At 36.7% G+C, this 22,816-nt stretch overlaps 1 protein-coding gene across 6 annotated transcripts in view; it reads right to left on the bottom strand.

Annotated features, from left to right (window-relative positions):
• Positions 1 to 22,816, bottom strand: part of mib1 (MIB E3 ubiquitin protein ligase 1) — a 79,925-nt gene that overhangs the window by 36,472 nt on the left and 20,637 nt on the right. For all 6 annotated transcript variants that reach the window (XM_067454333.1, XM_067454329.1, XM_067454332.1 and 3 more), the window contains exons 7-12: positions 22,334 to 22,517; positions 19,304 to 19,448; positions 17,807 to 17,940; positions 13,033 to 13,140; positions 6,892 to 7,089; positions 5,015 to 5,166 (exon numbers count right to left, since the gene is read on the bottom strand). In XM_067454333.1, coding sequence (XP_067310434.1) covers positions 5,015 to 5,166; positions 6,892 to 7,089; positions 13,033 to 13,140; positions 17,807 to 17,940; positions 19,304 to 19,448; positions 22,334 to 22,517 — 921 coding nt within the window. The remainder of the gene's footprint in view (positions 1 to 5,014; positions 5,167 to 6,891; positions 7,090 to 13,032; positions 13,141 to 17,806; positions 17,941 to 19,303; positions 19,449 to 22,333; positions 22,518 to 22,816) is intronic.

The raw sequence follows: 22,816 nt of genomic DNA on the forward strand, positions 1-22,816 counted from the left end.
GTGATTCAAAGCAGCTTCACAGTGTTGTGTAAAATATTGCAACAAAATCTGATTCGGCTGTACAGTCATTCTGGAGAAAACAGTGATGTTATTAGCTCATTTCAATTTATAATATAGCGACAATGTCGGCAGATCAGTAATATAGTTGATACAGTAAATTTAGTAATTAATTTTATTTGGATATTTAGACATTGGATATTTATTTTACTGTTCCCAACTGAGCAAGCCAAAGCCTTGCTATATGTCAAGCATTGCTATGTCAGTAAGGCTCCCCACTACTATTTCCTTTTTTAATGTCAGTCCTATGTTTTTTCCTGCATATGAACACACTAACACTATTATATATATATCAATTTTTTCTTCATGTTAGTACAATTTTGTCCCAAAAAAAAAGAAAAAAAAAAGATTAAACTACTTGAAGTATTCCTTCTTGAATTGAATCTCAGGCATGTGATCTGATAAGAACAAAAATAGAAGGAAAAAACACAAACCTAATAATAATAATAATAATAATAATAATAATAATAATTATTATTATTATTATAATTATAATAATAATAACAACAAATGCTCTAAAATAAAACTTTAATTTTTTATAAAATACATTTACAATACTAATAAGTGTGTCTTAATTTATTTTGCTTTTTAAACGGAGCTTTTTTGGTGGAAAACTGCAGGGTAAGGCTGTGTTCACACTACGTCTTTTTTGACAAGAAAAAGTTGACAAGAGTGCTCTTTTAGTAAAAAAAATAAAATAAAAAAAAAGAAAAAAGAAAGAAAGAAACGCTGACAGCGTTTGGTTCTAATAGCAGCTGAGGGTGTCTTTTGTTGCTATAACAACAGCAGTAACAAGAGTGCTGTGTGGTGCAGATACACAAAATGTCGAGAAAGAGAAAGTTGGCTCTTGCGTTGGATTGTTTTGACGTTAACAGGGAGGAGAATGTCGGTTCACAATGACGTTTGTGGGTGCACAACATTATACGGGCAAGAAAACAGTATGGTGCTTACAATAATTGTGTCCAGGTTGGATGATGCCCAGTTCGCAGCATATTTTAGACTTAAAAAACATCAGTTTAAAGAAAAAGCAGCGGCTATTTGCACTAAGACATTGATTTTTTTTTTTTTTTTTTATCTAGTTTGGCACAGCCAGGCATTGTTAGGCGTAGCTAGTGTAAATAGCACTTGCCAACAAGGCATGCTATTTGCACTTAGTGTGAATAGACCCTCCGTTAAAGACCTGCTACTGCTCTTTAGTCAATCTACCAGCACCTTCTCCATTTTTTCTTGTTGTTATGGAAACGAGTCTGGTCTCGCTACTCGTCATTGGTCAGCTGTCAAAAAGGCACTTAACAAATGCCGTTTTTATCAGAAAAATGTAACTTTTTTTCAACTTGAAAAAACGCTGTGAGCTGCAGAAAAGATGTTGGGCGTTTAAAAAAGTGCTCAGAACTTTTTTTAAAGCACAGTTTACTCCATAGGATTATAATGTAAAACAGATGCTGGCAGCTTCAAAAAAGACATCAAGTGTGAACTAACCTAAGGCAGCTTAACTATGGCAAAAATCATAATCAATTATTTCGGTCAATATTGTAATTATGGTTAATTAGCTCTATTAGGGGTGGGCGATATGACCAAAATCATGCAAGTAATTTCTTCACGATAACAGGATAACAAGAAAAACATACATATGAAGTTTTTCATGTACAAATAAATCATTGTATATGGCATTTTAATGCTTTTGTTTGTTTGTTGTTTTATTTAAAAATAAAACCCTTTTGCTTTTCAAAAAAACTGCATGTATAATAGACCTAAGTATTAGGGAAAATACTGTTTTTTTTTGTTTTTTTTGTCAACAACTATAAAAACTGAAAAAGACGCTATATGACCCAGGTCTCTATAAATAAATAAATCCACTGACTTAAAATGAAACAGTAATGTGCCAAAATAACTGACAATGTGACTAAAGCAGAGGCACAAATAGCCTATAATAATCTATGCTGATCATTGGCTTTCATATTCCACATTTTCTCTAGGGACATAATAAAACACCTCATTGACCAATCATTTTCATTAGTGCCAAACTCTGTTCTTATCATACCGGGCTCCACTGGCAGCATTAGAGGAGACTATTGGCTATGGCTTGAACTAAGCAGCTGTAATAGAAGCTGTGCGTTTGAGGGCGGGACTCCATGTGACGATTAACAAACAGGTTGGCTCATTTGTACAGTAGTAATGGGGGCTGTGCAGTGGCTGTGTCTGCATTGGCCTGTTTGTGGACTGTGTTATGAGTCATGGGCTATTAATCGTACTGTTTACAGTGCTGGAGGACAACTGCCTTCCAGCAGCCATCCGAGAGCCACTGAGAGGAACCAGTCCTGCTCTCAGCCTGGGACTGTCATAAGCACATAAAGAGGAGGGAAAAAAACTAATTTATGAACATTTACGACATTGACAGGGTGCAGAAATCATTGTATAGATATAGAGAACATTCAATGAATATGCAATAAAAGTAATTTAAAAAAGGCGCTACATGGAAAAGCCGCAGAGCTATGCAGAGTTGTGCTTCACAGAGTTATGATAATTGTCTAAGTGGTGCAGATTTTGAAGAAAGCACATGCATACCAAGACAGAGTGTTTTTGACAGTCCAACGGGCTTGTGTGATTTGTCTGGATGTTTAAAATTCCTGTTTAAAGGTTATGACTGTAGTTTTCACACAGCCATCATTAAAGCCCACCAAGGCTAAAACAATTGTGAAAGCAGAGATTGCTGTACACAGTGTGTTAAAGGGACAGTTCACCCAAAAATGAATAGTCTGTCATTAATTACTCACCCTCATGCTGTTTCAAACTCATAAGTCTTCAAAACACAAATTAAGATTTTTTTTAATGAAATCTAAAAGCTTTCGGTCCCTCCATTGGCAGCTACATAGCTACCACTTTGGCACTTCAAAAAGATCATAAAGAGCTAATCCATTTGTGAATGGAGCAGTTTAGCTAAAATCTTCTGAAGATACGCAATCGCTTGATTTGATAAACAGGTTGAAGAATCTCAGGTTTCATTAAAAAGATCTTAATTTCTGTTTCAAAGATGAACAAAAGTCTTCAGGTTTTGAAACGGCATGAGGGGGGAGTAATTAATGACAATTGTAATTTTTTAGGTGAACAGGTGGTTAAAATGGTGCAAGAGGAGAAAGGCTAATACCTGCTGGTTTTAAATATTTACCGGGTTACTTAAAATATTAACAGAAATATTACGAAACAGTGGAGAGTACTGAATTGCAGGAGAAAAAGACATCGTCTCAGGTTAGAATTTTCTTTGAATTAATTCAAATTAGTATTATTATAATTATTCCATGTACAAATGTCTCCAATTAGACAAGTCCTGAGAAATGCATGTGGATTCAACATTTTAAAGCAGAGCATAACTCTTACAATTTTATAAATAAATAAACAGCAAATACATAAATAAATGCACGTCTTCAGACCTAGTAATCAGGTCTATGCCACAAGATTGGACTAAAAGTAGCTTTGGCACAAGAAAGAGTGCTGGATTAGAGAAGGCAGCAGCGGTGGGAGCTCATGCAAGAAATACAAGTAAATGGTGAGCTGGAGGAGAGCTATATATCTCTAGGACTTTCTGATGGTGAAGGGACATGTTCTGCTCTCAAGCAATGTTCTACTGTACAAGCGAGCCATAAATACTAACCCGGGGGAGTTCTGCATCCACACCGTCAATAAAAAAGGATCCCAATGTTACCATGAGGAGACTGAAGCCAAGACTGATCATTTCACTGAGGGATTTGCAACTAAACTGTACAGCAATTTTGTACTGCACAAAGGTGCACCAAATCAATTCACATTTTATTGGCAATGAACACATAAAAGGCCGTTTCACAATTAGCTAAATTATATATATATAATCTGGAATTACATGAAGAGACCAAAGCAACAAAGATGTGTAAATCCATAGAAGAACTGTGGCAAATTGTCCAAGACCCTTGCAAATGTTAGAATATGTTGTAGGACATGTTCATACACAAATCTCACTGGATTAGCACAATTAGGGCTGTCACTAATGATTATTTTCGTAATCGAGTAATCTGTCGATTATTTTGGCAATTAATCAATTAAATAGATAATTTTTGCGGTAATAAATATAGACTTTTTTTTGGTGAACAATAGCCTATTAAATGACTTAAAATACATAGGTATAACAATGAGGCAATAATAATTGGTTCAGAGAAAGTATCAAAAGCATGTAATTTTATGGTTTTAATGAACAACACATGTTAAAATACATAATGTAATATACGTAATATAAACAGTCAACTTATGAACATTACATTTTATAACCAATGCCTGCAGAGGGTGATAACGGCAGTGATTGTTGTTGTTGCACTTTACAGCATAATCAAATCCTTGTTTAATATTGTCCAAACATTCATTAAAATTAATGAACTTAATTTCATATCTTTTTTTTATATAAATCAAGCACTCGAATTTAATCAAGGAATTGTGACAACCCTAATTATAATATTTGCAAATGAAATGTTTAAAAATCTAAATGTTTGGCAGACTAAAGAATAATATATAAATGACCCCCTTAAAACAAATGTTTTTCTAAAGCCTCTAACCAACGTGTTTGTCCCCCCCAAATCCAGAATATATATATATATATATATATATATATATATATATATATATATATATATATATATATATATATATAAATCATCTATCTGAACCGAATCATCTACAGATACTAGGGAAATTTAACATAAGGATGCAATCATAATGCCTGCTGTAGTTTGTATGTGAGAGGGCACTGTGACGCAGCAATGGTAAATGTGCTGCTGGAAAGATTAAATGATTTATTTTGCGTTCAGGCACCTCAAATTTGTCATGTACAGCCCCCAGACATGAGCTGAAACCATTTAATAAATTCAGAGCTACATAATTCTCATTGACCAGAAGCCTCATTTCAGCGCAAGTTATGACACATCTGAAGTCATACCTGGGGTTCCCTCGCAGAGCTGCGTGGTGAAGCGCATTGAATCCGTTATTGTTGGTAATTGTGACATCTGCACCTGCTTCCAGGAGTACAGAGAGCATGTCATCCCTCTTCTTGCTGATGGCATCATGCAACGGTGTGTCTCCTTCTGAGTCCTGCAGGAGGCAGCATCAAGTTACACACGCTTTAGTATACAAGATAAATGCCTAGCAGGTTCATGTAAGTTGTTTATTTTTATTTATTTTTACAAACAGACGTGGGTAATGTGCTGTTACCACAGAAGAGACAGAAATATGCTAAAATATACAAATGCTAACATGATCATAAATGCAGGCATTCCACGTTAATATTTAGTGACAGCATCTCCTTAGCTCTTGAAATGCAGCCAACCAAGCGGTGCTGAATCATGGTAAACCAGCAATATACGGTTTCACTGCAGCACTTTAGACATTTTCTCCTCTATTCAGCAGAGTGTCAATCACCTGGGAAGGCACCATCTCTATCATCTATTTGTCTAGTCTGCAGTACAAACAACATACTAATCAAACAACAGTTTTATAATATAAATGTCAATAGCTTATGAATAGCTTACGGGGGCAGTCGTGGCCTAATGGTAAGAGAGTCAGACTGGTAACCTGAAGGTTGTGGGTTCAATTCTCAATACCAGCAGGAAATGATTGAGGTACCCAACCTAGCGGTAACCTCCCCCAGTTTCTCTTGAAGCCAATACGGAAGCAACTTAAACTGTAATTCATCGAATGGCCACTGGGGACAGGCCCCAAAAGGAAGCAGAATCTCATTGAGCCCCATGTAAAAAGCCCAAATTTGCAGCATTTTTTATAACTCATTTATTTACATTATATAAAGCCTTAAAGTTCTGCATAACTAATGGCGCAGCCACTTTGAGTTACGGGTGGATTGTTCTACTTCTTCTGTCTGTTGCCTTTACTCAGCTCCACCCAATGGCCTTAATCAAATATAAATGATCAATAATATATTTTATGTTTTTGAAAGTAGTCTCTTACACTCTCACCAAGGATGCATTTATATGATCAAAATACATTTCAATACATTTCAAAATGTAATTTATTAATAAAGTGTAATTGAATTTTTAGCAGCCATGACTCCAGTCTTCAGTGTCACATGATCCCACAGAAATCATATGATTTTGGTGCTCACAAAACATTTTGTTATTAATGTTGAAGAAAGTTTTTGATGTTTAAAGCTACACAGTGTAACTTTTTTAGTTTATTCTTAGCTAAAAACACGTAGTTCTTTCAAAAATATATGTGCTCATTAATGTATATTTACTTTTTTCAAGTAATAAAGAATTCTCGTAAGTTTATAATATGCCATTGAAAATACATACGGGTGTGGGGTTCGAATGCTGGTCACCATGTTGCCCCTCCATCTTGAAAGTACATTAGCCAAAGAGGGACATACCCGTAAATTCACGCTTCGCCTTTCGTGTTTTAACACTCGATGGCACCGTGTCGAATGTGAAGAGGGGGGCTGCCATGTTAATCTTGGACTAAATCGGCCGCCGTAGGCGTTAAAATGAAATCAGAATTGAGAGGAACAGAAAGTAATATTCACTGGGTGGTCATATACCTTTTCACCGCTAGATGGGGGAAAATATCACACAGTGTAGCTTTAATATTTTGGTGGAAACCATGATATACAACCACACCATTTAAAGGTCTGGGGTAAGATAATAAAAAATTAAAAAAGACTGATAGTGTACAAGCACTACAAGAAGCTACTGACTAACTGTCAGCTATAGCTCAGATGGCGTGACTGAAAGAGTCACAAAAAGACAAAGCAAGGAAGAGAGTTACTGAGACACACGGGGCTAAAAAATACTAGCACAGATAGTTTACCTGCAGACTGGGGTGGCAGCCAAAGTCAAGCAAAGTCTTCACCACCTGTAGGTGGCCCTTGTTGACAGCGATGTGCAGGGGCGTCTGTCTGCGTTTGTTTCTGGCATTCAGGTCGGCCCCACCTCGATGCAGCACCTCAATGACGGAACCCTCGTCTCCAAAGGCTGCGTGATGGACAGCTCGGTCTCCATCCTTATCCTAAAAGAGTCACACATCAATCACTGTCAGCATCCCCATTTAAACACATCAGAGTTCGATACCAGCGCCTGACTCTAAAGCTTTTATAACTTGAACTGGCCTATAAAAGTAAAAACGCTGAGGAATGTTTATAGGGGGAAAAATCATTACTGAAGCAACTGCCTTATAATGATGCAAATCTTCTGGCTAATTAATTTGATGTTAAAAGTGATTTGCAGTCATAAATTAGACTTTGTCTAATAATCAATGAATTCCTCCAACTGACTGTGGCAAGATGTCCAAACTACTTTTTCTCCACTGGCTCACAGTATTAAAGAACTCCAATACGTTAAACTAACAGAAAAACAATGGTTTTAAAGGCCCATTGAAATCAAATTTGAAGGTTTTTAGCTTTAAGTATGACTATGTTAGCCTTAACATTATGAATAAGCTGGTGTGTTCTAAAACAATGACAAAACTTTCATTTAGGAGATAAGCATTCAAAACTTACAGTCTCTCACTTCTGTTAAAACAAATTACTGATTCTGATGACATCATCGCAGACTTCACCTTCTCATCAAATCTTCTGTCCAATCAAAGTGCTCTCTAAAATCTAAAGCCCACCCGCTACACTGCAAAAAAAAGGGCAGGAGTTGGATAGCCTGACGTGGTCATACTCAATTCTAGTCAGAATATGAGTCTGAAACTGCTCCATTGGGCTGTGATAATGAGGCGTGTTTCAACCGAACCAGGAAAGACATCAATTGGATAGAGCTACAACCAATCAGAGCAACGAAGCGACGCATTGTCAAATGTCAACAGAGTTCAACTGCACTGTGTTGCCAAGTCTAAAAAATATAATCCAAGCCCCTTTGATGAAGTGCATAATTACGTTACCGTTTATCATCTGTCCGTCATCGTCTAAAGCCCGCCCTGATGATTTCATTGGTCGAAACAGTTTCTGTTCGGGGATAATCACTCCTCTATGGAGCAAGGCCAGACCGAACTGCCCGACCTAAAAATTGTGTAGGCGGGGCTAAGTTCGGCTGGCATCCAGGCTAGGAGCTGCAGACGTTTCAGGGGAAATTACGTCAACACATTGAACAATGCGGCGCGTTTTAAGGCACTTCAGTGGGCCTTTAAGACCACATTTAAAAGCGTCTACTGTCTGTGGGATCTGCAAATGGTCAGGGAGAGCATTCCATAGACTAGGGGCTGCTGAAGAGAAAGCCCGATCTCCCACAGTATAGAGATTGGTCCTGGGAGGCCTGAGAAGACAAGTCGAATTAGAACGGAGGTTACGTGTGGATGTTTGCATGGTGAGGAGTTCCTTGAGATAGGGGCGTGCATCACCATTGATGCACTGGGAGATCTTGTACTCAATCCTGAGTGAGACAGGAAACCAGTGGAGTGACATGACATCCCAAGGATGAGGATTTCTTAACTACATAGTGTCTACACTTATCGGGTGAATCAACCGACAAATGGCTTATTTATAGCGGTCTCTATATCAAGCTGGAATAGGAGAGTGTTTTAGCACTTTATTTAGTTTTCTAGTATTTAACTTTTATCTTAGTGCATAAAAGAGAAGCACAAGGGAACATTTGACTAAATCCTCACACTGCCAGAAGAAGTGATATATGAAGAACTATATGCCGGTTAAAGGTGTAGTAAGAGATTTCTGATAAACTTTTTATTCAGTACAGATTGTTTCAAAGCAGCTTTAAGTTTTTTTAAGTTTTGAATTTGGCTGATTAACAGAAGTTTAATTTAAGCAGCTCTTTAAAAGAAAGGTTGTGGTGCAGGTATGACATCATTTTGTAGGCCAAAACGTAGAAGCAAGTTAGAATTTTAGCACTTTCGGTTCCCTTGTACAGGTTTTTTTTAAATGGGATTTCTGTAAAATGGCTGAAATAAGGTCTGTGGTGAACACAAGCTCAAGACGCTTTAACGTTTTACTCTACAGCATAAAATACATCAGTATTACCCCACTTGTGATTTTTTTGAAGCTGTTACATGTCTTAAAAAAGACGGTTGCTAACAAGTGGCTAAATGGGACTAGAGAGGCTGTCAGAGATTAAATGAAAGCTGAAAAGGTAAACCGAGTTCGCTTTTACAGCCTCATTATGCTCATAATTGTGCTCTTATAAATTAATCTAACACATTTTTGAGAAAAATGTTTTGTGATAAAAACTGAAAGAGTTGTCGGAAGCTTCATGATGGTTATGTTGAAGTCGAGGGGCCGTGGTGTATTCCGTTTAGACTCAATTTTGGCAACTACATTTAGGCTTCAAAAATCATAAAAGTTGTGTTAATGTGTGATATTATCTTGGACAAAACGTGCAAGTATCATAAACTTGTGTTGGTAACGGAGCTTGTTTTTAGCGATAATTCAAAAGCCTATGGGAAAAGCCTATCGGGTTTTTCTCGAGGGAACCAGTGTGATGCAAACTGTCGGCTGGCCTACAAAGTGACGTCATACCTGCACCACGCTATTATTTAATGAGATCAATTCAAACTCAATCAGGTGACAGAATGAAGAAGAGAAAAAAAACTAAAAACTTGAGAAACCAGCCTCATTTGGGGGGCCAGTCCTTATCTGGCCAACAAAGACATCAGAAGTCTGCATCACATGCCACTAGGGCAGTGGTTCTGAAAGGGTGGGGCGCAGAGGTACTGCAGGGAGGGCGCGGCACATAAAAAATAAATAAAAAAATACTGCCAAGTTAACTGACGTCGCATGGAAAATGGATTGGTTTATAAAAGGCGAGAGAAAAGCAGTAGACAGACATGTCTCACAGACATCCCAGGCAGGTGCTGGTCATTCAAAGCTAAATGCAGAAAATATGAGGCATATCTTGTTCTCAGTGTTAATGTGGTTGGTGAGGAGGAGAGGCTGCGTTCATGCGCTCTGCGAATAGAGCGTCAAATTCTCGTCTATTGAATTCTTGAACATTTTGAATCCACTCGCACGTCCACAGCGAATTGGACGCACATATAAACGAGTGTTTGAAGCAGAATAGACACACATTCAAGGTGCTCCACGAGCTGCGTCTGGATGACGGATTGCGTCTGGATTTCAACTGTACTTCCGCCTGTCGGACTTGATCAAGTTCGATTCGGGAGAACGAATTCCCGAAGACGGAAGGACACAAGTCTGCTCTCACTCTATATATTTTGTATATTTTAGGCTACAATAAAACGAAATGTCATGAAACACCACTCTGCCTCTTTTCATTTAATTAAAAACTTTAATAGCCACACAAATGTGGTTCAGGCAACGCATGTTGATTATCTTCACTGCATATATTTATAACTAACGAAATAAAAACAACCCTGCCTCTTTTCGTTTACATTAAAAAAAATAAAAAAATGTAACAAAAACATTAATATGTGGTTCAGGCAATAAGTGTGCATAAATATGATTATCACGATGATAAAATTAAATATGACATACAACACAACCCAGTGTCTTATGTTAAATGTCACGTTTAAGTGTGATCAATAAAAGCCATTATAAAAGTAGGCCTATAAGTAAAAAATTATCTAACAAGGACAGTTAAAGCATATGTGCGCTGATTGCGCTATATGCCTGATCAGTTTTAATAGCAACACAATTGTAATTTAAAAATGTTTAAAATGTTTAATTTCAATCAAAAAAGAAACGGTCCATTTTCATGATTTTTTTGTTTTCTTGTAAAATTAAATTGATTTGGGGGGGGGCGCCACATTTTTTCATAGGTTGAAAGGGGGGCGTGACCAAAAAAGTTTGAGAAGCACTGCACTAGGGGGTGTGAACACTCATGATGAGAGGGGGGTGGAGGGAGATGTGAAAAAAGACTAGAAAAAGAAATGGCTGAGACATTCCAACAGAAAACAAAAGAAAAGGGCAGAGGAAATAGAAGGGTTATGATCAGCAAGAGGTTTAGGAAGTTAACATTAGAAAAGCTGCTCATGAAGTGACTCTCAGAGCAGCGCCGGAGATGACGGTCATGCAATCAATGTCCTTGTATGAGATGGCAGAAAAGGAAACGAAGCGATGCACGTAACACGCGATTTACTCCAAATTGAAATTACAATTTGTAAATTGCCATTTATTCACAAAGAGACATGCAGAATTCCTATTTAAATAGTCTTTGCAGTTTAAAATTCACAGACACTAGTCTATAACTAGATGCATCAGGAACCGAAATTTGGCACAGAATGATTTAATGTGAATCGGTACTAGGTAGTACCGATGTAATTCGGTCAGTGCCCTTAAACGCAGAGAGTCCGGTACTCAACCTTAATAGTACTGTGCATGTGCAATGACGTAGAAATATGCAGGGTTGCCAACTCTCACGCATTTGGCGTGACGCACGCTTTCAGGCTCGGTGTCACGCTCTCACGCTGCCCAACTTAATCTCACGCCAAATTGCCAAACCTGTTTTATATATTAAACAAAGCTAGGCCTATAGCTTTTTTTGTTATTATCATTACGTTTTAATGCAAAATTCAAACAATAAATAGCGCTTTGGCGCTAATGTTAAAGCCAGAAGCATTTAAAAGCGAATTGCAACACTCATCTCCCGGCGTGCGCGCAGTCACATGGTACATGGCGCGCTCAATACTTCTAGCGCGGTGTCAATGCATTTGAATGACTTAAGCAGATACACAACAGTTTACACTATACAGATGTTTGCAGCAAGTTTTGTTAAACAGTACAGCTTGTGCATTGATTATTAAGTCATGTTAAGTTAAGTTATTAAAACATTGTTAACATTAATTTTATTCTTGTATTTAGCCCTCAGGTTTTCCTTACACTTAAAATATATTTCTTCTAATATTTTTATTATTTATATTTCAATTTGTGTAGTAATTAAAGTTAAAATAGAGAATTCCAATTCAAAGAGGTAAATTGGTTATTTTGTTGCTTATAAAATAATGTTAATTTGTAATGCCATTACCCAGTAGGTAATGAATATTTAATGAATAATGATACTTATATAAGCACACACAAGTGAATATTAATGAATGCGAGCACAATTTGACCCATGAAACGTCTAAAATAGTGCTAAGACAAACTATTTTTCCCTTATTATGTACAGTAAGCTATATAGTACTACATATGAATTGATACTAAATTAAGTTCGAAATAGACCTCACCAATACACCCCCCCTCCAAAAACTCACTCCAACCTGAACGTAAAAGTTGGCAACACTGAATATGTATAAAATGACATATGACGCACGGAACGAACTGTTCTTCCTGTTGAATAAAGTGTCATAAATGATTGTCCCTGTCATTCTGAAATTCTCTTTCCACTCATCTTCTGTGAAGTGGAGCAGGACAACGTCACACCAGTCCTTGTTTTGGACTCTTATCCTCAGACGACTTGTGTTGGGCACGGGAATGGCCGTTTTAACTGTTTGATAAACAGCACGGCATAACGGTCCATATGCTTGTCGTCGCCTAATTAGGACACGGAATAGAAAAAAAATTAAGTGTGCTTTTTAAAACAAAGAAAAGGAGGATGGTTAGTATGCAGCAACAGCAGGAACTTCTGTATATTCATGCAGTGCGCACACGTCAAAAGATTAAATCAGATCAGAAGCTTCTGACATATAAACATGGCCATCAACCAGATCATTTTATTTAGTGTTCATGTAAACACTACATTCGGATTCATCAAGTGGGATAAATTAATGTAGACTGTAGCAAAAAGTGTCCATGTAAACAAATAGGTGTTTCTCAGAAATCAATTACTGCACCTTTAACTAGCTCCATGACGTCTACTTTCGACAAGAACCTTTTTCGCAGTTCAAACACCGCAAGCAGATCTAAGTGGGTTAATGTCAGCAGTCAAACGACAGCATATTATGGTTGGGCTGTTCTAAATGCAATAATCTTTAGGGGGAAAAAACGGCCAACAGTGAGCAGTGAGTTGGTTCGGTAGCCGTCTACAGAAAGAAGCAAGTACAAACCTCAGCCTCCAGGTCTACATTATGTTTCAGCAGCAGTTTGAGGACGTCCACATGGCCATTTTGGCTGGCTGCCTGCATGGCAGTGTGTCCTGCGCACTGCCCGTTCACCTGGAAACAAAAAGACACTACTGATCACATCGTACTATGTACATCTCTGATTACAGTTTTGTGCCATTCTTTAAATGGTGTATGCGAGTTCATGTGTATGAGTGTTTACATGAGAGTCTAATTGTGATCTGCAGCGCTGCGGTAAGCTAAATCAGTGTGCAAAGGCATGAATATTAATACTGGAGCCCCTGGTGGATTTGCAGGACATGTCTTGTCCTGTCGAGCATATAATTTGGCAAGTCACCGAAGCCAATCTGACTTCTCTTCCTGTCCCTCCCTCTGCTCAAAGCAATTACTTGAGTTAGGGGCGGTAGAGCACAGAAACAGCCATGGCACCAGATGAACCAAAAAGGTGTAAGAAAAGACTGAAGTATATATTATTTGTATATTTATTGTGAAATGTTTTTACAATTTAAAGTAACTTTTTTTCTATTTTAATACATTTTAAAATGCAATTTATTTCTGTGATTCAAAGCTGAATTTTCAGCATCATTACTGCAGTCTTCAGAATCACACAATCCTTCAGAAATCATTCTAATATGCCGATTTGTTGCTCAAACAAAATTTATTATTATTATTATTATTATCAATGTTCAAAAGAACAGCATTTATCTGAAATGAAGCTTTTTAAACATTATAAATGTCTATACTGTCACTTCAATTTAATGCATCCCTGCAAAATAAATGTATTTATTTCTTTAAGTAATTTCCCAAAATAATAAATACAATTCTTACTGACCCAAAACATTTAAATGGTAGTACAATGTTAAAAAAGCTTTTCATTTCAGATAAATACTGTTCTTTTGAACTTTCTAGCCATCAAAGATTCCTAAAAAGTATAATAACTTAAATGTTTCTTGAGCAGTAAATCATCATATTAGGATGATTTCTGAAAGATCATGTGACACTGAAGACTGGAGTAATGATGCTCAAAATTCAGCTTTGCATCACAGGAATAAATGGCATTTTAAAATATATTCAAATAGAAAACAGTTATTTTATATTTTAATAATATTTCACAATATTACAGCTTTTTTTTTATTTCTAATAACGTAAATGCAGCCTTGGTGAGCAGAAAAGGCTTCTTTAAAAACATTTTAAAATCTTACCGTTCTAAAACTTTTGGAGTGAGTGTGTGTGCGCGTGCGTGTGTGCATGCATGTGTGTATGTATGTATAATTTTTATATTATATTATATTATGATAAATGTAAGTGAATGTTATATATATATATATATATATATATATATATATATATATATATATATATATAAATTCATGATATTTATATAAGACTTTTTAGATTACACAAACAATTACTACAGAATAAATTATATAATTATATCAAATAAATATAATGTGTGATCTAGAATCAATGATGCTTCTCCATCCCTTAAAAAGGTGTCCTTATTGTTCTTTAGATTATGCATGTTGTAATATTTATGTTGGGTTTTGTCATTTTATTGTATAGTATTAGAAGAGTGGGCATAACCTCTAGGAAGGTGCACACCCTGGGAGAAAGGGAAAGGCTCATTTTACGTAAATTAAGCAAATATCAGTTCAAATGACAATATTTGTTTTTCTCTTCCCTTTAGATTGCATGTATTAATTGATTTGAAACTGTCTTAACAATCATTTAAAGAGTTAGTCTTATAGTCAATGGTATATCCCAAGTGAGGCAGAATAGATGGAGGATTGGTATTAGAGTTTAATGGCAAAGTCCGTATAAGAGAAAATGTAAGTATTTCATTGAGACTTGAGATTAAATAAACTGCTTAAGTATTGTAGAGCTTGTAGTATTAATTTTCACGTGCAGTTACACATTGTCGGTTAAAAACAAGAAAATGGCTGGTAAAAACATTGAGTGGCCGGTGGACAAAAAAGTTAATTTCCATCCTTGTCTCGGACTATATCTTCATTTGTGTTCCGAAGATGAACGAAGGTCTTACGGGTTTGTAATGACATGAGGGTGGGTAATAAATGACAAATTTCATTTTGTGAATTAACCCTTTAAAAGTACCCTTGAACAGATGCCTGGTGTGAATCTCTTTGCAACCACATAAGTCTGCTATCAAAAAACTATTTTTTTAATGAATTCCAAGACCTGAAAGTCAATTTTTTATTTATTTTCTTGACATTTCAGGTCTCAAAGACCATGGGAACCCTGCGAATACCGAAAAACCTTTCAAGGATCATTGCCCGCTCACATGTTTGTGGGATGCATTCCAGTGTCTAGTCTCACTATTCCAAACAAAATTCAAATTAACTCCCCCCACATTTCCTTGTAATCAACATGCTTTTGCAATCTTTGGCGCGATCATATTATTATTGTGGTGATTAGAACTCCCCATTATTATTGTGGTGAGACCAAGAGCTTTGAGACATTTATTGATTATTGTAAAATATACACAAGAAACGCTTTAACACAAAACATGACACCACGGCTTTAGGAGTATGTACATTGTTGTACATTTTTGAGTATATTCCTTCCTGATTGCTTTGTTGAGTCTCATTTATTTAAAGCAATTAATATGCTCCATTTCTACATACAACTACTGTTGGATACTTGCAGCACGTTAGGGACTGTCTTTTTCAGCTCCATGTTTCAAAAACGGAGTTTCAGCCTCATAGGAGTTCCAAAAAGAGCAAAGGAAATCTCATACATATAGGAGCAGCCAGCATTCTTTGATTGTGCATTTGATCTGATCTAAGAGATTTCAGTAAAAACTAAAGGGGCAGCAGTTCAAAGAAAATGGTCACACTACAAATTAGAAGTATGCTGCACACTCAAAAAACTACTTGCTGCATAAGTTTTTCAATTCTGACTTGCACTTCAAAAATATACAAAACAGCTACCTAAATATGGATCACACTTAGGTCCAGATGTACTAAACAGGGCAAATTGGTGTGAGAGAGCAATTCCAAAAATCGGCTGATGGGAGTGGAAAGTTCTGCATATGATCTACTGCGCAAATTAAAGAACACAGACGCAGCCAGATCATTTCCATAATGACCAACCCAATTAGTTAGCGTCTGGTTTTAGATGTTCTTTTTTCACCAGTAAATTGATGACTGCAAACCTTGGTAAATCACCTTGCATGATTCATTTAAATACTCTCCACCCATACATTTTGCAAATGAAAACTCCTACAAATGCAGGGCTTAACATTAAGCATGTTCATGTGCTTGTCCTTCGGACAAGTAAATCGTTCATTCACTTGTCTGAGTAAAAAATTTGCTTGTCCGGATTTTTTTTTTTTAAATTGTGTGTGTGTGTGTTGTAACTATAATTTATTCTGAAGCAATATTCTCACCAGTGTTCAATCAGCTTTGACATATTTAAATCTGCAAATTTGTGAATTTTTATTTTTTATTGAATCATTTCAAATTTGTGATTTTTTTGGGCATTTCCCCCCTAATCTTATTAAATATAGGCTATGCGTCAGGTTTCATTTAATATTGTTAAATGTGATCAATACATTAAATTAAATTAAGACACTATAAGGGCTGTTAACAATAAAATTAAAGAATGTACACTGAAAAATTACAAGTGCATTAAATAATGTTTTGAGATTTGTAGTTTTGAATAGACATAATAAATGTTGGAAAGTATGTGTAAACATGAAACTAAACCACCAGTAGGTGGTGGCCGTCTTAATGAGTGAGCCACTCATCGTTCATTCAAACGATTCATTCAAACACTGAATTGTTCTGTAACACACTTGTTGCTGAGACACGCGTTACGGTTCTGCTGTGTGTGAACGATTTTCGCAGCTGAAATAGAACAAAAGGACTCAATATTGCATCAAAAATATAAGTTACTTTAAGTGAATATAAATGTAAGTGAATGTTAATTAATTGTTTATGAAACTGTCATATGAAAGCAGTGTCATTTTCAGTCGTGATGGTATTCGGGAAACAGCTTAAACGCTCTAGTGTTGTAATTTCTGCACGAGAGGCTGCAAGAGCGTCAACAGCACGACCTTATTATCGTCAATATATTATCCACCAAAATCGATCGCCACTTACACTAAATTAATGCACAATCATTCTTAAATTCTTGCATTTTGGTGATTCACTAGTTATTTTTTGTTTTAATCAGGCTCTTGTCCGTCGGGCAAGTAAAATTCTTTTTCACTTGTCCCTTCTAAAAATCTATTTGTCCCGGACAAGCGTTAAAGTCGAGCCCTGAAATGCATAAGCAATAATATCCGCCGTAAAAATAACCCTGTCCTCGCTTTTTAGCGCAAATTTTTTCACTGTGTGTCTTTAGTAAATCCTGAGTAGGTTTTTTTTTTAAATGCCAAAAGAGGCTTTGGCCTGAAATCAGGCCATTAGTAAATATGGCCCCAAAAAATTGACAATTTCTTTCTTAACTCCTCTTGTAAATTCCATAATTTGCCATGGTGATAAATGGAGGTGAGAATGCCTCACCCATACTGACAGTTAAAAGCATATTGACACCACCAAACACATTAAACAAACAGGGAATGTGTAGAACTTGATCATTTGAATTCTACGGAAATCTACTGAGCTTTTTGTGGGCGAGCAAATTCAAGCATTGATTATGACTAATTGGCAAATACAGGTGGGAAGCCTGTGGAATATAAAGTCAGGGGAAACAGAAAGAGCTAAAATGTCTGTGTGTGTTATAGTAGAACTCTTACGTCTACATCAGGTCTCTTCAGGATGTCCTCTACTTTGGCCAGGTCACCATTGGCTGCAGCCTTCACCAGCTCTTCATTAATGTCTCCAGACTCCTGAGTCTCAAAAAGCTTCTTGAGGAGCTGAGAGAGGCGCTCTGCGGGCATAGAAGGACTCTCTGTCAGCACTGCTATAGTGTCATACAGAATACACGATGTCTGATGGATTGATGCTTGCTTGCTTGTTGACTGTGAATAACACTGAAATATAGGACGCTTTTGTCTCCTGGCAATTCAATGATGAAAATTATGAATGATGAAATTAGGGCTCCATGATATAGTGGAACTGTGATTTTGTGAAGTGCAATTATCCATCAAAATAAAAGCTTGATTGTTTAACTTATGAAAATAAATTGGTATGAGCATTGTAATTTTACAGTTGTACTATAAAAGTAAATTAATATTTTATTAAATACTCTTTTTTACATTACATTTATTTGTCGTTAGGTGCACCAAGATGAGCACCTCGATACCAGGCTTAAATTTACCCTCACACCTTTATTTCTTTTCATTTTTATGTTTTTATCAATCTTTAGGTGCACTTTATTTTATTTAAACCTCCTCACCTGTAAATTTAAAGTTAATCCCTAATTGAGATTTAAATCTGAGTTTACAGTTATAGAGCAGCACGATTAAAATTAATCTAAAATCTAAATTAAATTCAGGATTACACTTTTTTATATTTTTAAACAAGGTTTTAAGTTATGGTCAACAAAAATATTACATAAATCTTGTTTTAATGTAGATTTATGATTAATCCTGATTGTTGCAACCCACAACGTTTGATAAAAGGTTTAATTTTCCAATAAAAGATTATATATTTTTACATGATTTTGTCACTTTTTCCCCAATATTGTGCTGCCCTAATTGAATTGTAATAATTTAAAAAGATGTGAAGTAAAATACCCATGTGCACTACCCCTTTGGACACACCTACTTTTACAATTTACCTACCAACTACAATTTTCAACTTTTTTTCTCAATAATACTAGTAAAGTTATCCATAATGTGTGCATGTGAATAAGTGAACAAAAAAAGTAAATGTATAGTACTATCCTCTCCAGTACATTTATTTAAAAAAAGAGAGGGAAAAAAAAACAAGTGTGAGCAAACAAGTCTGTGTGTGTGTGTGTGTGTGTGTGTGTGTGTGTGTGTGTGTGTGTGTGTGTGTGTGTGTGTATATGTGATTTATGAATACACAAATTAGTATAACTACATGGGTATTACACTGGTATTACAACATAAACGTGGTTTAAAAGGACATATTTCCTCATATTTAAAAAGTTTTATTAAAGATGTAAAAATGCAGGAGGTTTCCTGTGATGGGTAGGTTTAGGGGCAGGGCCAGTGTAGGGGGGTAGAATATACGGTTTGTATAGTATAAAAACCATTACGCCTATGGAGAGTCCCTTTAAACCACATATACCAATGTGTGTGTATGTGTGTGTGTGTGTGTGTTACCTCCAGAAGCATTAGTAACAGCAGATCCAGCGGGAGCCACTTTAGTGACAGCAGCTGGATTGTACGTCCAGGATGTCCCGCACACCTCGACTTTCAGGTCACTGTCAGAGTAAATCTGCTGCACTCTGCCCACCTTTCCAAGGGTCTGCTCGAGAAAAAATAGGCATCAGAAACTGTCCTAAACAAGATTTATTGCATTTAACACACTTTTTTTTCCCTCAAAGCTCAAAAATGGCTGGAATTCTAGACGAGTTTGTGTACAAGTGTGTTACGCACAAGTACAAACACCCCTCTGAGAGCAACATCCTAAGTACTGTGGAGAGAAAGAGAGAGATGTGGTGGTCGGAGGAGGAAAATCAATAAGTCTAAGGTCTGGCTTTTAAAATTGAGATTGGCTCATTTAAAAAGAGAATACCCACAGGCTCCTAAGCTTGCAGGACCATTTCTCATCTATATTGCTCATAACCGAAGCTATTGGAATTCTTAGCTTTGCCCATTGAGAACAACAAAAGTGAGGAGGTGTTCCAAGAAATATAAACCAAGCACAAAAGCCCAATGCCACTCATAGCATCTCATCAACTGCTTCAGGAGGCAGAGCTGCTTGAAACGGCCTGTAAATAAAATAAAACAACTGAGCTATCGGTTGTGGGTTGCCAGTTGCTCCAATTTAATGCTTATCAGCCTCTTAAACTCAGTCAGACTGGGTCTTAATGACAATGATAAGGTCTCACCATTGCCTGCTTTTACTGGTTGTATTATTTGTGGGTAAAACAGAGAAATTTAAGTAGTAGTAAACCTTTCTGGTTTATGAATTTAATGCGAACAACTGACTACACTGTTTATTAGTCTCAGATATTTTTGTGCAGACTTGGGTCAGATGTCTCAGTATGAAAAAGGTCATTAGGTTTATTAGAGAAATTTGACCCACTTTATATTAGGTGGCCTTAACTACTATGCACTAACAATGTAATTAATAATTTGATACAATGCACTACATGTTTTTACATTGTACTTACATTTTAAAAAAATACCTGCATGTAATTACGTCTGTAATTAATTTCTGTAGTTACATTTGTAATTACACAGTTGGCACTTCCCTTACACCTAACCCTACCCTTAAACTGACCCACACCACCACACCTGTCCCTAACTTTACCCGTATCCCACCTCAATATCAGCAAAGGTGTTTTGCATTTGAACACAGTTAGTACATTGTACTTATTTTTTTGATGCAAGTACATAGTACTTAAGGCCACCTTATATAAAGTGGGGCCAATAAATTCATTACTCAATACTATAATACTATGGATAGGTTAAACTCCTGCAACATTTCCTGATCCACCCTCTCTCTATGGCCCTGTTTACACCTGTTAATAAGATGCTTTTTGTTCGATCCAATCACAAGAAGATAAGGAAAAGCATTCCCGTTTTCACCTGGTGTTTTAGTCCTCTTTTGTCCACTTTTGACAACTTCTGTACTGATTAAAGGGGTAAAGGGGTTCGTTTGTGCTCTGACAGTAGCATGATCACGCCCAAGAGTGTGTGTTAGAAATTAGGAATAGTGAGAGAACATTGTGCTCGGTACATTTCCATTTTCAAACCGATCTTGGGTCTTCAGAAGACAAAGTTTAAATCCCTTCAGGCTAACTTGTTTCCCATAATGCTTCAAAATGTTTTACACCCCATTTACACCTGTAACGGCATTTCTCGCTCTTAATTTTTGGTCCTCTCTCGTTACTAAATAAAATTACACAACAACAACAAAAAATAATGTTCTCATAACACAGACAACGAATAATATAATGCGACACATTCACAGAAACAATGTCATGTAATATTTAAAGGGTTAGTTCACCCAAAAATTAAAATGATGTAATTTAGAGCCCGTTTACACTTGGTCACTTCATGCGTTTTTACTGCACGGATAGCTATCTGATTTATCAAAAAGATAACATTTACGCTTAAACGGGTCTCCGCAAAACAGATATAAATCTGATCTTTAATTCCTGTGCTACTGTATATGCAAATTCAATGGAGTCCACGTCACCGAAAGCAACAAATATGAGCTGCATTTTATTGATCCACAGCTAATTTCAAAATCAAAGACAGCAATAGGAGAGAGAGAGGCATAAGCACTGGTAAAATCATTTAGTCTCATTACTTTTAATGAAGATGACTGTTTATTGAGCGTCTGCGACTTGCTTCCGTTTAATTTGTTTGAGGCAGTTTGTGTGTTGCCTGCTGAAGAGATACTAAGCTGCTCACTGCTGCAGTGCTGTCATAACATGGGAGAGAGTGATTTCTGGACATTTCTAGGGCACGTTACCTGAAAAAAAAAAAACGAACCGCTCAGTTCACTCGTCTCGGAGCATGTGTGCGTCGCACGGTTCGACGCATGCGCAATGTAGCCTCGTGCCCGTATGTTACCTCATACAGTGGGTGTCCTTTTCGTGCGAAACAAGAGGCATGTGTGGACATAAAGTAAAAAAGAGTAAAAGACAGTAAAAGTGGAATGCTGCAGGTCACATGTAGAAATGGCAGGTGGGAGAGATGAGGAAGGCTGGCCGGAGTTGGAGGGTACGCCAGCGTCATATAACGCTGGCTTTATACCGCACACGCAAGCAGTCTTAACAATAAAAAAAAATTAAAAAAACAACAAAAACAGAGCAGAACCGATAACCATGATACGAACCGAACCATGGGTTTTGTGAACCGTGCCACTCCTAGTCTTTTTCACGATCGGATAGCTGTCCGATCAGAGAAAACGCATTAAGTAACCAGGTGTAAACAAGCCCTTAAAACACATGCTGTTCCAAACCTATATGACTTTCTTCTGCGCAATACAAAATGGACATTTTTTTTTAAATGTTGATAACGACTGACTTTCATTGTATGTACAAAAAATAATGAACTATATATTTTGCTTTCCACAGAAGAAAATAAGTCATACAGGCTTTGAATGACATGAGCATGAGTAAATGATAATAGAATTGTTATTTCCGGGTATGTGTGATGCTATGTGATGCTCACTGGCAGCATAGCTTCAGCCCATTCTCCATGTCCTCTCTGGAGTAGTTTGATGCGGTCAATGTCATAGCAGATCTGGACCAAGTCTCCCACCATGAACTGAGAGCTGCCTCCCTCAGCACCAGCCGCCACCTCTCCACTACGTACGACGTTTGCCTTGGTGAGCACCGCCGGGTTAAACGTCCACCTAGAACACACACAAGGGTCTGTGTTCATTACAACTCAAAGTAAATTCATGGATTCTCAACAACAGTGGTTTCCCCAAACCAAGTCAACAATTAAATGGAAAAAAATAAACTATCTACCATTGTTACATGTATTTTGCAGCACTTGGGCATTAATCATAGATGACAATCTAAAAGTTCCTCGGAACTCTAAAAATAAAAAGACTGCTGTGAGAGAACGCTTCAGTGATTATACTAGGCTAAAAGTGCTTAAGAGTCAATGATTGGATCATTATTGCAGTGGTTTTTTATGTTTCTAGCA

Source organism: Pseudorasbora parva, chromosome 9 (assembly GCF_024679245.1).
Source record: "Pseudorasbora parva isolate DD20220531a chromosome 9, ASM2467924v1, whole genome shotgun sequence".
Taxonomy (NCBI): domain Eukaryota; kingdom Metazoa; phylum Chordata; class Actinopteri; order Cypriniformes; family Gobionidae; genus Pseudorasbora; species Pseudorasbora parva.